Source organism: Podarcis filfolensis (assembly GCF_964270895.1).
Source record: "Podarcis filfolensis genome assembly, chromosome: 6".
Taxonomy (NCBI): Eukaryota; Metazoa; Chordata; class Lepidosauria; order Squamata; family Lacertidae; genus Podarcis; species Podarcis filfolensis.
In genome coordinates, this window is record NC_139609.1 from 58,825,390 (window position 1) to 58,842,100 (window position 16,711).

The window sequence follows — 16,711 nt, forward strand, 5'->3', positions numbered from 1 at the left end:
GACTCAATTTTAAGAAAATGAGGGGAGATGGCCCAAAGTTGTTGAGCCTCTCTGCCCATGCAGCTGCAGGCAGGAAACACTCCCTAGATCGTTTCCCACGCACAACAGCATCAAGGGAAGTTGCGCTCCAGCCAGTTGGCTGGAGGGCATCTTCCCCCATGCCGCTGTGCGTGGGAAACGATCCAGGGAGTGCTTCCCATGCGCAGCGGCATCAGGAGAAACTGTGCACCACCAGCCAGTGCCCCCAGATCGCTCCCCGCATGCAGCGGCATCTCTCCCCCCCATGCCACTATCCGTGTATTGGACAACCCCAGTTTTTTGACATGATTTTTGTGTCAAAAAACCTCATCCAATACACGGAGAAATACGGTAACTTGCTTCTCTAAAACAGCCATTTATCAAATCGATCCATAGCACAAAAGTACATGTCTCAGATACCACCACCATGTGTATTAAAAGTTGGCATTGCTATGGAATAAAAGAATATTTACAGGATTTATCACTCTTAAATGTGTAGTTATGGGTATGGAAAAGAATTGCAGCTAGAAATCTGTAGGAACTCTGCAATCTGACCAAATTATTTCTCATTGCCCAAAGTGACTGTGGTTTCTTTCCACTAGACTTCGACTGACTACTCGCACAGTCCCCAAAATTACATTCTTACGATTTATAACTTCACAGATCTAACGAGGATCATAGATGGGCCAAAGGATGCTGTGCCAAAGAAGGGTTCCACAGTTCATCTAATGTGTCGGGTTAGGCATGACCCCACGCTGAGACTTACGGTCACCTGGCTCAAGGATGATTCCCCTCTCTACTTTGGAAGCAGGTCTGTGCTGTCTTCGTTTTCATAGGCTGTATGTTTCTCAAGCTGTTAACATTTTATGTATCCAGAGGACACAAAGAAGGAATAAATCCTTTTGCTATGTTGGTAAGCTGTACTGCTGTCTTTTCTCCAGGGAGGGGGACCGTAGTTTTAAGGTCCCAGGTTCTGCCCCTGGCATCTCCAGGTAAAATTATCAAGTGATAAGTGATAGGACCCTGGAGAGCTGTTGCCAACCAGAGTAGACAATATTGACCTAGATCAGGGATGAGGAAGCTGTGGGCTTCTGGATGTTGTTGGACTATAACTCCCATCATCCCTGATCATTGGCCAAGCTGGTTAGGGCTGATGGGAGTTGGAATCCAACAACATCTGCAGGGCCAAAGGTTCCCCCATCCGTAGATGGAGAAATAGTCTGACTTTATATAAGGTAGCTGTGCTGCCAAAGCCAGCCAGAATCACTCTCTTCTACCATACTGAATAATATTATTTCCATGTAATTTGTTAATTAGTGTCTTACAGTATAAATAAACTTGGAATGGCCAATTGTTGCCATATTGTTCCTGGGGGTGGTGTCTCTATGCAGCAGTTAATATTGCTTACTCTGGCATACAACAGAAGTAGCAGACTGAGTGAAAATAACAGTGGGTGTGTTTCTTACCTCTTACTGGAAATTAAAAGCTTTGCAGGAGAATCTAAAGTCTAGATGACAGCAGCAAGGTGTGATAGAGAGGTGGAGCTACTGCCGTATCTCTAGCCTGGTTGCTCATACTGGCCAGGTTGGAAGGTGGAGGTGCATGTAAATTGTTGTGTCAGCCTGGAACTGGCCTGGATATGGCCCAGTTCTGGTAAATTATAGCAGGAGGGCCAGCTTGAGATCTAGCAGATCCAGGGCTAGCTCAGCCTACCCCAAAACACCATATTTTGGAGCTTTCTGAAGGCTACCACTGTTGAGGATCCCTCTGTCTGTACATCTCCTGTACGTTCAGTGGGTGCAATGAGAGTTCTGCGCCAGTGGACGGACACCTTTACCCAGTTACATGGAAGGGCATTGCAAAGGGGGTTTCAATTGCAGCCAAAGATTTGGTCACCAGAGGTCAGAGACTGTTTTCTTTACGTTCTTACAGAACGTAAAATTGTTGTACTTGATCATTTTATATTTTATCTCTTATGTTTGCATTTTGTTTGTAACCTGCCCTTAGATTATAAGATGCAGGGCAGCATAAAAGTATACTAAATAAAATAAAAGTGAATAAACATACACAAGATAGCTGTTGCAGCTGGTCCTGCCATTGCTTGAAGCAAGCTGTGGGGTCAGATTATTCTTACTGTGTGTATATTTATTTCTAATGTTTTCCTTTTGTGAAAGGATGAAGAAAGAAGAAGATGGCCTGACGATATATGGAGTGGCTGAAAAAGATCAAGGATATTACACCTGTGTTGCCAGCACTGAATTAGATCGAGACACTGCCAGAGCCCATCTCACTGTTCTGGGTAACTTGATATTCCTTTTAAGTTTACAGAGCTTGAGACGAGGTCCATGGGGGACTGACAGCTTATTTTGACAGATTTTAATACCTGTTCTCCTGTGTTGTAGAGTAACACATACAGGGTACTATGTGCAATGGTCATGAAACATATAACAAATTCCTTTGAATTTGGAATGTTATTCTTAACAATTTCTAACACCCTGTATTGTCTTTAAAGTAAAAGCTTACCCAAAAAGGTTTCAGTGGTCTTTCTGATCAGATATCTGAAGATTAACCAGGGCACCTTGCTAACTGTAGCTAATTTTCATGAGGATTTAAAAAAAAAGTCACAAAATGCTGCAGAAATGTGGGAAGCTGAATTTAAAATTGGAAAGATGAGAAATTGAGAGAAATGAAATGGACAGTTCCTTCCATTCCTTGTTGCAAGTGACCAGGCAGGGCCCACAGGACTTTGGTTAATCTGAAGTCAATGAAGTACACTTGAGTTTTGCCCAGATGTTGAAGTCCCTGACACCTAAGCAAACATTTTGAACAACTCTGCATCTTTTGTGTTTCGGTCTTGTCTGTGAGCTAGTTAGGGAAACACTGATGATAACTGGAATACATTTAGGTGCATAGCAGGGCCTGTTTTCCAAGAAAATTCAGTGAAGGCTGGTACTCTGGTTCTTGTGGTGAGTGATGCTGATAGGGCTGGACCATGGGACACAACTGCAAGAGGAGGGACTGTAGCTCAATGGTAGAGCATCTGCTTTGCATGCAGAAGCTTCCAGGTTCAGTTCCTGGCATCTCCAGGGAGTGACTCTTGCCAGAAACCCTGGAAAGCCACTGTGAGTCAGTGCAGACATAACTGAGCTTGATGGACCAATGGCCTGATTTAGGGTAAGGTAAGTGCCCTGTGCTCCCAAAGGGCACCACCATGGTAGTCCCTGTCTCTTCTTTTTTGAAACCCTTACAGCAGGGTTTGGTGCACAGTTGCCTTTGGAGCAATGCTCTAGACAGTTGAACCCACCCAGGTGCCTCTGGTCTCCATGTGGGCTCCATAAACACTCTGAGAAATTAAAAAGAAAGATAAAACTATCCAGAGCTTTGCTCTGAATGCAGCAGCTTGTTTGCTCTGCTGTTTTGTTTTGTTTTGTGTGTGTGTTTTTTTTACGTGTTACAGCCTGCTTCCACCCCAAGAGGGAAGAAGTGCCACGACTAAGCAAACTTTTTTTCCAAAATGTTATTTTAGAGATTGTCAGGTATGTTGGAGCCAAAGCGTCCATCAGCCTCTATAAAAAAGTTTGAAAAAAGACTAGGAAAAGAAACTTAATTTGTTTTCCTGCTGCTTGTTAAGGGATGGGGAGGATGAGTCCTTTTTACTTTTTATTTTTGTATTTGTGGGAGGATATCCATTCTTTCACACACCCCTTTTAAACGTTCCTGGTTGTAGGAAGGTAACAGACAGGTTCCTTTCTTTCCCCTCCTCCAAGCAAAAGAGAGAACTAGGGTTCTGTCCATTCCCTTCTCACCATTTAGAAGATGGGAAGCAACTAGGGCCGCCTGGTAGAGGAAGACAAAGTGTTTCAGTGGTGGAGGAGGGTCTGGAAGTCATCTTGCCCAGGGCTTCTTGAAACCTGGCACAGCCACTGCACATTGTATCCCTGCAACAAGTTGTGCTTAAGAATTGAACTAACCATCTAAATAGCTAATATCTATTTTTGCAGCTCCTTCTTCTGTTAACCGTATGACCCTACCCAAAGGTAATCACTACTGATCCATTTACCACTTTGATTATTATTAATTTTTACATTCTCTTACACTGTTGCTTGACCATTGCAATGACTGGTATGAAATTTAAGTGCCTCTGAAAGCTGGATAACTTTGGCTGGCCCAAACGTCATGACAAATATCCCTGATAATTGGACCTCATTGGGGTAGGGGATCTTGATTTCTACTGCACAAATTGTTGTTGATGTTGCCCCCTACCGCAAAGGAAGAATATTTTAACTAGTCTGCATGGATGAATTTTGGGGGCTGATGCTAAAAGTGATGGGAGGTGTTTCTCACCCTCCTTTTTATTTTTGCAAGGTGACCTTTGCCCTTCATTGTATTTATGTTCCTTCTTTGTAAAGCTCTGTCTTTGCAAAGAATGTGGATTAACTGTTAGGGCCCTCTTACGAAGAGGGCAGAGAAAAACAGAACCTTGGATAGTTCTAAGTGAGCCCTGTTGTCTGAAGTGCTCTCCTACCAAGGTAGCTTTATGAAGATGTCCCAGCAGAGGCCAGAAGCCAACTGAAGGCTGGTAAGACCTGTTGCATGGTTGGTTCCACTTGTGTAGAGGAGCTGGCTGAGTTGTTAAAGGGCCTTCACTGATCTTGTAGCCATCTGCAACGCTGATTCCTAATCTGAGTCCATCAGTGGAGGCAGGGCTGTGTTCTGTGTCCAAGAGGTCCCCAAATGCAATACTGGCTATTCTTCATCTGAGGAAATGGCCTTAGTGGAGTTCTCTCTGCTTCATGCTGCAAGGTCCCAGAATCAGTGGTCATGATACCCAAAGATATTAAGCACGAACTCTTGAGTGGACTAGCCCATGAGGGACACCTGCTCCTTACATGTATCCTTTTGCCGATAGCACGTCCTGAACGTCCTCGTGATCTTGAACTAACTGACCTCGCTGAAAGGAGTGTGCGGTTGACGTGGATTCCTGGCGACGACAACAACAGCCCTATCACAGGTCAGCACTTGTTCCTCTACTTTGAAACCGTACAGGTGAACAGTGTTGCTGCTTTGGTTTGGTTTCCTTTCTGAAAGTCAGCTGGCCGATAATTATGTTGCAACTTTAGCAAGCCTTCACACTCTGCTCTTCTAGATTACATTGTGGAATTTGAAGAGGATAGATTCCAGCCTGGAAGTTGGCACAACCATTCCCGTTACCCAGGAAGCGTGAACTCTGCCATCCTGCGCCTTGCACCCTACGTCAACTATCAGTTCCGAGTAATAGCTGTGAACGAAGTAGGAAGCAGTTACCCCAGCTTGCCTTCTGAGCGATACCATACGAATGGGGCACGTAAGTGCTATTTGACTTGAGTGGGTGGGTATATTTGAAAGGAAAAGAACACTTACATAAGATTATGCAATTGTAATGTACGCAAGAACAAGGACAGATAAAAGAGAGAGACACTAAGAATGTGGATTGTGTCATGCGTTACCTTTTTAGGTAGCCCATATTTGTCACCATGTATTCTCATCAGGCAGTAGTGGCCAGTCTCAGTTCCCTGGAAAGTGTACCTGTGAAATATATGCATGCACCTGTTCATCATGTTGTCCCATTACATTACATTTAATGTGTACACATAAAAACATTTTTGGTGCATCTTATCCATGTCATGCAGAGATAGGGAATCTGCAGCCATTCAGATGCTGCTAAGCTGCAACCTCCATCAGCCCTAGCCGGCATCACCAATAGTTAGGGAGGATGTGAGTCAAGTCCAACAATAGCTGGAGGGCCACAGAACTCCCATCCCTGGTGTAATGTACGAAGCAGCCCTGAGCTTTTTCTGAGTCGACCAAGTATCTTTAGGCTAATGGGCTTTTGTCAGAGATCCTAACAGATATGTACTGGCTTGGTATTTTAAGTTTAAGATTTTGGACTGTAGATGTGCATGGAGTGCAAGGGGAACCTCACAAATAAATACTTTTCTCAAATTAGGGAAATGATGGGCTGGATTTTGATATTTTTTTTGTACAAAACATCAAAGAAGGCATGTTTCTGTTGTAAGGCTCTTGTGCATCTTAATTTACTCATAACCCTTTGTTTAAATATGTGGTGGGAAACATGACCTCATGGGCCATAAGCAGCCGTTGACCAAATTCCATGCAGCCTCTGCAGCTGATTAGTTCAGGCCAGTGTTAATAGAAACACAGAAGGAGAGAGAGAGAAAGGGTAGCACACATAGAGGGAATTCTCTGTAGTGCTGTACACCGTAACCACTTTCTCTCTAGCCTTACCAGCATGAGCCGCTGCTCCACACTGACTTTTTTGAGGGGGTTAATGTCCCTTCATAGTTTCCCCATCTTTGTTTTAAGTGCTTTTTAAACAACTGACACCACCAGTGTCATAGTAACCTTAAAAGTTTGCTTTGCAAATAGCTTTTTTAGTACCATAGCAATTGCATAGGTCTTTCCTTTTGGCAGAGGCTTTATGTGGGTCTCCCCTTTGTGTTCTAGCCTTCCTATGTGGGGGAAAAAAAAGATTATTCCTTTAGCAATATTGCAGGGTATAGAAAAGCTTGCGGTAGCTGTGTTGTAGCATTCAATGCTTTAAAACAAATTTCATGTTTTAATTTATTTCAGGTCCAGAAATTAACCCCACAGGAGTTAAAGGAGCAGGAACAGCCAAAAATAACATGGTGATATCCTGGACGGTGAGTTAACATGGGGGCTATTGTTTATAGCACATTCTTTTCTTGCATACAAGGTTTTCATTCCATGGCCTTTCCTGCAATAAATTTTATCACAAGCTAAATAACTCTGCATGTGGTTTACAAAAATTCATTGACAGTAATGTACAAAAAAAAATTCAACACCTTCTAATACTTAAATGATATTTACAATGCCAAAATAGTAATGGCATGCACAATCCAATATCTCAAAGCCAAACAGTCCAAATATTCCTGCAGCAAGTCCAAGAGAATAACTCTCCATGTATATACTTGTTGCTGGTTCAATTCATATAATTGGAAACTGTGCAGTTACCTGGATGCATTTTGCATTTGTTATCTCTAAAGTGATGATGATGATGATGATGATTAGAATTTATATACCGCCCTCTACCCAGGGGTCTCAGGGCAGTTCACAGAATAGTCTGCTGCAGTGAAAACAGAGTGTCCTGTGACACAGTAAATACTCAAGCTGCATATTTGGGTATAAGCTTTTGTGGGCTAGAGTCCATAAAGGCTAAGAGGAAAGCTCGAAAACACACATAGAGAGGGAGGGAGGGAGAATCTGCCAACGGAGGGCAACATTTCATGCATCTGATAAAGTAGACTCTAGCATATGAAAGCTTATGACACCATGGGCTTGTTAGTCCTGTTTGTTTTTAGATCCATCTATGATTCTGTATCCTCTGGAGTCACAGAAACACTGTTCAGGTGGCAGGGATAGCAGCTGGTGTTCAAAGTTAACAAGAGTAATAATGGATTTCTTAATTTTTGTGTATCCTTTAAGCCGCTAAATGCAACCCAAGTTTATGGCCCCAACCTCAAGTACATTGTGAAATGGAGAAGAAGAGACACCCGGGAGAGTTGGAACAACAGGACGGTAAAGGGTGACACCAACCAGTTCACTGTCACACAGACGCCCATCTATACACCCTACGAGATCAAAGTGCAGGCCAAAAACGACTATGGGGTTGCTATGGAACCTGAGACCGTCATTGGCTACTCGGGGGAAGATTGTGAGTATTCTCATAGATGTAAAGAGTTTGGGGTACCAAAAAAGACTCCACCACTGGCGGTCTTGCAATCCAAGATCTTATGTGATTGGCTCTGTTAACAGGAGGCATTGAATTTCAGTGAGAGGCACTCTGGAGAATGAAACACTCATGTAGAAACTTCAGAGGTCTCTGGAGTGCCCCAACAGACCATTTAGCTTGCATGCCCATGAACTTCAAATTAACTCATTTTTCTTGAAGATTTATATTTCCATCTCTTATTTATTTAAAACACACATATCTTCTTTATTTAAAGCATTCATAGAATATTCAAGGCAAGCTAACAGCACACACGAAAAGCAACATAACATGCCAACCATGAATAACACACTATATCAGAGGCAGAACAGCAGCAGGCAATATAGTTACTAGGCTGCCTCAGCATTTTGAGGTTAGAAAAAGATATTATTCCATCTTACGGGTCTAGAACAGACTCTAACGAAGGTAAGTAAGTAAGTAAGTAGATAAATAACATTCATGTGAAGGGGGATATAAATAAAAAGTTACATGGATAAATACAAGAGAGTGTTGGATGTAAATTGTGAATACTTGGGCTCAAATCCGTATTCACTTTTACACTGAGAGTTAAGCATAAACTTAAACCTTTTCCATTACAATCACTGGAATGTAGAAGTGCTTCATTCCACCTTTAAAAGGCATCCATCTTCTATAACTTTTACTCCTATTCACTTCATATATTTATTGCTCCACAGGAGGTTCATTCTTTTGCTGTGTTTTAAAAGGGAGGAGGAAGCATTGATCATGTAGACTTAAATGATTCGGAGACTTCTGAACATTCGTACCTTGCAGTCATGCTGTTGGTGGAGGGAATAGGGACTGTTAACACACCATATGGTAGCGGTTTTATTCACAAACAAACCTACATGGGAGTCTTGGTCAATGGCCAGCATCATTTCTAAAGTCAGCTTGGAAACAAGTGTCCGCTTATCTGTACGGCAGTCCCAGACATGCTGAGAACCAGTAGACTCTAGGATACAACCATGCAGTGAGCTCAGAGTTACAGTGCTCAGATCATCAGCCTGGTGATCTCTGCCTGATTTTAGCTCCCACAGTTTATGATTCTTAAAGAAAGTTTCATGCTGGAATTATTCCCAATATTCTCAGGAACGTAAGAAATTCACCTGAGTCCTCAAACTATAATCCCCTTTTATTATTCCATAACAAAATTCAGAAGTGACACATGAATCATATCCTCTGCTGCCATGTTCTGTAGCAGAGGTGGAGAACCTATGGTCCTTAGAACGTTGCTGGACTACAACTTGAATCCTTCAACATTGGTCATACGCTGGCAGGCTGGGGCTGATGGGAATTGGAGTCCAACAACATCTGGAGGCCCATAGGTTGTCTCCCCCTGTTCTAAAATCATATCCCAAAACAAAATCTATAGTCACCAAGTGAATTATGCCCTTCAGCAGCTGCCAGATAGGTCTACAAGGCACAAAAATGATTGCCAGGCATTGAAGTTAAATCTATATGTGATGCTTGTTTTGGTCATTGTGGTTCTCCAGCAATCATCTAAAAGAATTGCTGAATAAGCCAACTCTCAAAAATATATTATTCACTTTGAATTAGCAGTGTAACACATGCCAAGGGCTCTGTCAGGTTACAAGGTTTAGAAGTAGATATCTAATGATCAGAATCAGAAGGAAATGGTTGTTTTTTAAATGGCAACCCAAGTTAAAGGGGGTTCGAACGCCTCCTGAAAATTGGGTGAGTATCTAGGGAGGTCAGGTATATTCTACTATGTTCTACCAGGGCGTAAAGAGAGAGGGATCAATCTAGAATGCCCTGCTTGTCAAGTCAATATGTACAAACCTGGTTTATGAAGAAATCTCAGTTGATTTTAGGGATTGCCTCTTTACTGTATCATGCCACAATCTTGTTAGCATCTTTACTCTAGGTCAGGCTTCCTCAACCTCGGCCCTCCAGATGTTTTTGGCCTACAACTCCCATGATCCCTAGCTAGCAGGACCAGTGGTCAGGGATTATGGGAATTGTAGTCTCAAAACATCTGGAGGGCCGAGGTTGAGGAAGCCTGCTCTAGGTTCTTACAGGCCTTCTTGGTCAAAATCACCTTGTGGATTGTGTTCAGAAGGCTCTAGCAAAGCAAGGCAAATAATGGTGTCATACAATTCCACGTGCTCTTCTTAAAATGATTTTTTTCTGTGTAATTTTGTATAGATACAGATTAACAACGTAAAAAATAACTTGCAACAACAAAGAAATAGAAAGGCGAAGTAAGTGGGGGAGGGGAGAAGATGAGGTAGGAAAGGAGGGATGTAAGAAAGAAAAAGTGCTGCAATACAATGGGAAGAAAAGGACTGTGGCAGAAAAGGACTGTGGTCGCTCCTTTTTTGCTTTGCAAAATAAAGCTAAGTAACAGCTGCATGCAACTATGAATGACTTGTTTTTTCAGGACCAAGGACAGCGTAGCCAACCTCTCAAAAAGTGCTTGCGTATCAAAGCTTCCATCAGCTTGAAAGATCACAGAATTCATTTCTATTCCTATTAATAAGTAGAGCAACCCTTCCTTCCAGGTTGTATGTAAGGTCACAGTGTGTAAATGGGAGTGGGGAATCTATTTTATAGTAAAATTTTGCTGCACCAGAAATCACAACTAGTTCACACATCAATGCTGTGTTAATTAATTAACCATTTGCAGTGGGGAAGGTGAGAAAATGGGTAAACTGATGCTGTTGATGATGTTTTCAGTTGTGCATATCCTTCATGGCTGCAGTTCACAAGGGGGCAGGGAGGGGGGAAGATAAAGAAATGCCACCATCCTCTACTTAGTAGTCTGCAGAAAGAAATACAGCATGGTGTCTGGGTTTTCTTCCAATTAAAATGTAACTGTTCACTTAGGGTTGTCATATTTCAAAAAGTGAAAATCCTGATACAAAAGTTGTTGAGCTGGGGGGGGCAAAATTGTTGAGTTTGTTGTTTTTTTCCAAAATCTCCCCAAAAAAGTTGAAGTTTTTGAGCTATTTTTAAAGAAATTCACCACCAAAAAGAATGGGTTGCCATATAGCCGGCTTTCCCTGCACATTTTTTCTGATTTTTGTAAATTCCGTCTGGACGCTATTTCCCGGATATGGCAGCCCTATGTTCACTGCAAACTGAAGTGCTCTTCTCAAATTATCCAGATACATTGTATGTAAACTTGCATCCAGTCAGTTGCGTGGTAGACTTGTTTCATTTTGTTTTGTCTCTTGTTATCTACACTTTTTGCTATTATCTTGGCTCTACCCAGCCCTGGAGGAAGGGGCAGTAAGAGCAAATCAGCTGTCCCCCACCACATGGTGTTCAGCCACAGGAAACACTTTCCAGCAACAGCTGTTTCCCTCCTCATTGGCCTGAGTATCATATCCTGTCCTCAGGGAATGGGAAAATACATAAGCAGGTTTTTCCTCCCATCTGCTCTGTAGCCCAGCCAGCCTGCTTACCAGGAAGCCTCTCATCCTGCTGGGGTAGCTTCCTTGCTGTTTAAAGAGGAAAGCACTTTTTTAAAAAGGGGGAAAAAGGAAATGAGTAACAAGCAAGGCAATAAACTGCATTGGTATTTTGAACAATAAGAAGCTACAACGGATGTAGTAACTGAACAAGTAAAATCTATTTTACCAATGAGATAAAGTAAAGAACTTTATAACTCCTGTAAAAGTAGTACAATGCAGGCATTTTCAAATTCTGATTGTAGGTAACTAAGCAGTCAATAGGCCAAACGCTTCCCTGGAAACCTTTTTAATCACCTTTTACTTAGGGCAGAGTGGTTTTGTGGGGTTTGTTTGTTTTTATGGCGCTGAGTGATATGAAACAAGCTTGGTTGTTCATGGCATGTATATTTTCCCACTGTTCTATCTTATAAACAGGTTTTGCAGTGGGGGCGGGTTTGGGATTGTTTAAAAAATCAATCAGTAAAATCTGTTCGAACAGAAGTGCCGAGAGAAGCAGCAAGTGTCTAAACCACTAGTATCCGACATGGTACCTTCCAGGTGTGTTATTGAACTGCATCGGCCCATCTCAATGCTTTTAATGGTCAAGGGTAAAGGGAGTTGCAGCTCAACAACACCTGGAGTCAAATATGTCTCTGTCAGGCCACCAACTCTCCTTAAAGCTATGGACAAAATGTTTCTGCACTTATTCCCTGCAACAGGAGTAACTTTTCTCTGGGTTAACAACCGCTGGATAAAGAAATTTACCTCATCAGTTCCTATGGAAATATTTGCCATATCAATATTCTGCAAATCTCTCTCAAAGAGACAGTTCTGAAGCTGAAATTTAAGACCTGCTGCTCGCCTGTGCTGTGAGGTGTTCTCCTCTTAAATGGGCATTTCTCCATCTGAAATTGCTTACTACTGCTTGTGGGGACTTTCAGTTGTAAATGATTTTATGGGTACAGCATGAACTTGATTTGTTGTGAATCAAACACCTCTGAATTTAAAAGGCATTTGTATAAAACTCTAGAGTTGCCAGTTTTCTGTTTGTCAGGTGAACTGTGAAAACCTATGAGGGCACTGTAACATTGTGAGTGCACTGGTGAGGTAGGCAGAAAAGAGAAATGTGAGAAATACAGGATACTGGCACCAGAGTAGAATGGATCATGCCATCATGCAAACGCTTGTCAAAAATGTGCACTTGAAATTGCTTTATATCTCCACATGATGGCAGCAATGTTTAAGAGCAGCCTCCTGTTTACATGATTTTCTTTGGGTAAACCACTGCAGCATCAAGGGAGGGAAATGGGGATTTTCTTCAAATTTCTGTGTATGCTTAATATCTGCTTTGCTTTATTCTTGGCAACTTAGATCCTAAGGCCGCTCCCACTGATATTAGACTCAAAGTTGTAAACAGCACAGCAATCAGCCTGCAATGGAGTAGAGTGTACCCGGAAACCGTCCAGGGACAACTTAAGGAATACAGAGTGAGCAAAACCCAAACCCAATCACATTAATGTGGCTAACACCCAACACTAATGATGACTGATGGTTACATTGTCTTTTACACAATGGAGATGACATGAAACAGCCAGAAATTGCTAAAATGGCATTGAAGACTATTATTATGTAGACAATAAGTATTTGCAGTTGTGTTGGTGGGCGGGTGATAAAGTACAGGTGTAAGGGCATTGCTGAGATACAGAAACCAAAATATTATTACCAGTTGTATATATCCTCTCCACCCACTTCAAAGAGTTTAGACAAGGAGACTAGCCTTTTCCTTGAAATTTAAGCAGTTTTAAATTAGTGTGCCAATTGTGGTTTCCTCCAAGAATCCACCAAAAAAATAATTCTGTGATTTGTTTTGAAGGGTTGCTTGGGAGGGGGGGTAGGGCTGGGGGAATGAGGAAGGGAGACCAGAGAGACAAAGCATTTTTTTTAATTGCTCTTTTTCAATAGGGAATCCAATCCAAGTTCGATTTTAGCAATTCTTCATCCCCTATTTTGAAGAAAGCCTGTTTTGATCTTTTGAATGTTAATTGGCTTCTTCCTGATTCAAAATCATGAGTTTGTACTTAGCCTTGAATTGAAAGCAAAAAAAAGTCTTCATTTCAAACATTATGTGCAAAAATAAATTTGATCTTTGCGTTTATTACAATTTAGATTCTCCATTCTTATGGACTGGCACATTTTTTTAACCTGTTCTATTTCATGTTCTAAAGTTGTGCTATTGAGAGATATTTTTCTACCATTTGGAAGTCAAAAATATGCGTCCCATAAGCATTAGAAGCCATGTAACATTCTGATCATGCATAGGGCAACACATCAAGTACCTTCCTAACCAATCATATCCAAAGTACACACTATACATTCTAGACATCTCTAGGGAACTTCTAGACCAGGTGTTCACTGAGCATTCATGCTGATATGTTTGTATGGAGGTTCTACAAGGTTGCTGGATAGAGGCTGTTACTCCATACTTTCTAGAACACTTGTCAATTACTTTTCTTTTTCAGTGAGTAAAGTAACAGAGTAATTGTACTAGAAAGTGTGAGATAACATATATATTTTTTCTGAATGAACAGCCTGTCTGGAAGCACCCCTAGTTGTGAACATCCAGTTATTGCGCAGTCAGTTAGAAACAGAGAGTTCCAAGTAGCTGCTATCTTATGAGGTCTTTCTGCTTACAAAACAAAACCAACAAACTGTTTTTAATGTGGTTAAGAAAATCAGCTCCTAGAGCAGTTTCCCCTGACTTCTGTGTCATCCCCAGTGTGTATTTAGCATGTCATTAATCAATACACTAAAGTTCTGTTTCGGCCTAGTCAGAATTCAAGGATTGTGCTCAGGGATAATAAAAAATGTCTCCAGAAAGCCAAACATGTTCTGTCCTGAAGTTCATGTTTTTTTCTCTCTCTGTTTTCTGTCTTACCAAACAGAAAGCAAGCAAAAATTCACACAAATCAGCAGCGAAATACTTTCTTTCAAAATTGAGTTATATCACTGCCCTGGGATCTTTGGATAAGGGGTGGGATATAAATCTAATAAATAAAATAAGTAATAAAATATATTTGAAGCATTTGCACATTTCTCAGCTCTGAGAATTTTCATTCATAGGGTATATTTTGTTTTATTTCTGCCTCTGTACTGGAGTCTGGTTATATATATATATATATATATATATATATATATGGCCATGAGTGATTCTTGACAAATTAAAATTTCATCCTACTACTACTACTACTGCTAATAATAATAATAATAATAATCAGTGAGAGATGAGGGAAGACTGCAGTTTGAAGCCTAGAAGCCTGCTCTTTGCTGAGGGGGCAGTTCTTTGATAGCCACTGCATAATCTGCCTAAATGGTCTTGACCAAGAGTCAGCTTCCATATGTCTCAGTCTCCCCATCTGTAAAATGAGCAATAAACAGTATTGACTTCCTCGTCTCCTGTGGAATGGTTGGTGAGATCGAACTAATCCTTGTGTGGAAGAAGATCCATAGTGACTTTGTCCTTGAAATCCAGTTAACACTCAAATGGGGAAAACATCACTCACCTTGCATGTTTCTTGAAGGCCTACTTCTGGAGAGAAAGTAGTTTGCTGAAGAATCTATGGGTCTCTAAGAAAAAGCAGTCTATGGGTTTTACTGGAGACCGGACACGGGGCATAGTGTCCCGACTGTTTCCTTACAGCAACTACAAACTGGAGATGGTTGTAGTCAACGGGAGAGGAGATGGGCCTCGAAGTGAAACTCTGGAGTTCACAATGCCTGAAGGAGGTAGGTCTCTGCATAATATTGGCCCAGCTTGGCAGAATCCCATCCTTTTATGTGTGAAATAAGAAAGTAGAACAGAACACGGTCTTATTGAGAGCCTTAGAGTTCCTTAGGTTCTATGTCATCAGTCCTGATAAAGACTTCAAAAAGGATTTTCCACTTGAAATGAATAGTTAGGCTGGCTTCAGCTGCCAGATTACTGTGTGCTCCTGCAGTGTGGAGCAAGGCAAAAGTCAACACAGTGAAGCCCTAAGGACTGAGGCTGTTCTGATTCATGGGATTGTTTTTTACCAGCTTCAGACTCACAATACATAATAGATTATGATAGACAAATGAATGCACAAGGAAACTAACTGAAATTGGTGAGTTAGGCAGAGCACGATGCACTGACTTTTGACACCAGGTTTTACTTCTAGCTCTACTGTTTGTCCTCTTAAGCATTCTCAGACAAGTCTCTCTTAGCTTTATTCTGTAAAATTGGAACAGTCATGAGATCCATTGCCGCACGTGGCAGTATGATCTATGGAAGGGTTTTATGTTGCAATTACTACCTAACTCTACAAATTCCATCTGATTCTTAACATACTCAAGGATAGATTTTATGGTAGAATTGAGAGTACTGCCTGTATTTGCTTTCACAGCTAGATCAATAGCTTTTCATCAGTTCTCATAACTAGCAGTGAAAGCTTCTTTAATGTTTACAGTTGCCATCTCATATCACTCTAATGGACCGTGCTTTGACTGATAAGCACCAGCGCCTTTATAATTCTAGAGATACTTAAAACCACAGAATTGCACACCAGACAGATATCTTTGTTCCTGAAGATTCTTCCAAGAATTCATTCCAGTTGTAATTTTTAGAAAATGAAATCCTGGGGTTCCCCCCCCCCAGCTGTTGCTGGTTTTGGTAACTGGATTGAATGAAATCTGCTTTCTGCCTTGCTAGTGAGCCAAATTGTGCATGTATATGTATCACACAGAAGCTTGAACTTGGGTCCACTGCTTGAGTGCACTTAAAAGATAAAGGGACCCCTGACCATTAGGTCCAGTCATGACCGACTCTGGGGTTGCAGCGTTCAGCTCGCTTTATTGGCCGAGGGAGCCGGCGTACAGCTTCCAGGTCATGTGGCCAGCATGACTAAGCCACTTCTGGTGAACCAGAGCAGCGCACGGAAACGCCGTTTGCCTTCCCGCCGGAGTGGTACCTATTTATGTACTTGCACTTTGGCATGCTTTTGAACTGCTAGGTTGGCAGGAGCAGGGACCGAGCAACGGGAGCTCACCCCGTTGCAGGGATTCAAACCGCCGACCTTCTGATCGGCAAGTCCTAGGCTCTGTGGTTTAACCCACAGCGCCAACCACATCCCATACTTACCTACTTGCTAAATGATCTTTTGCTATGCATAGAATTATACTGGTAAGCCCTGGAAGTTTCAGCATAAAACTCTGACCAGCTGCATATTGGAAAGGCATTTAAAAAATCCATTCCATTTCATTGTGATGCAGGGAGGTGAGAGCCCTGCATCCATCGGGTCAGTCAGCATTTCCACACATATGTGGATCTCATCCAGGCAGCAGGCAAAGGAGGATTAAAAACATCTGTAGGAAAAGACCAAACACCCACACAAAGAAACAGCTTCTGTTTGACTGAGTTCCTAATGCATTTTGAGCAAATCTCCTTTATCAAGGAAAT

At 41.8% G+C, this 16,711-nt stretch overlaps 1 protein-coding gene across 43 annotated transcripts in view; it reads left to right on the top strand.

Moving 5' to 3' along the window:
* The window catches only part of NFASC (neurofascin), a 180,339-nt gene that overhangs the window by 116,432 nt on the left and 47,196 nt on the right, over positions 1-16,711 (top strand). For 19 of the 43 annotated variants that reach the window (XM_083618120.1, XM_083618148.1, XM_083618115.1 and 16 more), the window contains 9 exons: positions 682-829; positions 2,193-2,317; positions 4,020-4,055; positions 4,928-5,029; positions 5,165-5,362; positions 6,649-6,719; positions 7,522-7,750; positions 12,610-12,725; positions 14,817-15,021. In XM_083618120.1, coding sequence (XP_083474246.1) covers positions 682-829; positions 2,193-2,317; positions 4,020-4,055; positions 4,928-5,029; positions 5,165-5,362; positions 6,649-6,719; positions 7,522-7,750; positions 12,610-12,725; positions 14,817-15,021 — 1,230 coding nt within the window. The remainder of the gene's footprint in view (positions 1-681; positions 830-2,192; positions 2,318-4,019; positions 4,056-4,927; positions 5,030-5,164; positions 5,363-6,648; positions 6,720-7,521; positions 7,751-12,609; positions 12,726-14,816; positions 15,022-16,711) is intronic. The other 24 variants (XM_083618128.1, XM_083618119.1, XM_083618133.1 and 21 more) reach the window with 5 other exon arrangements.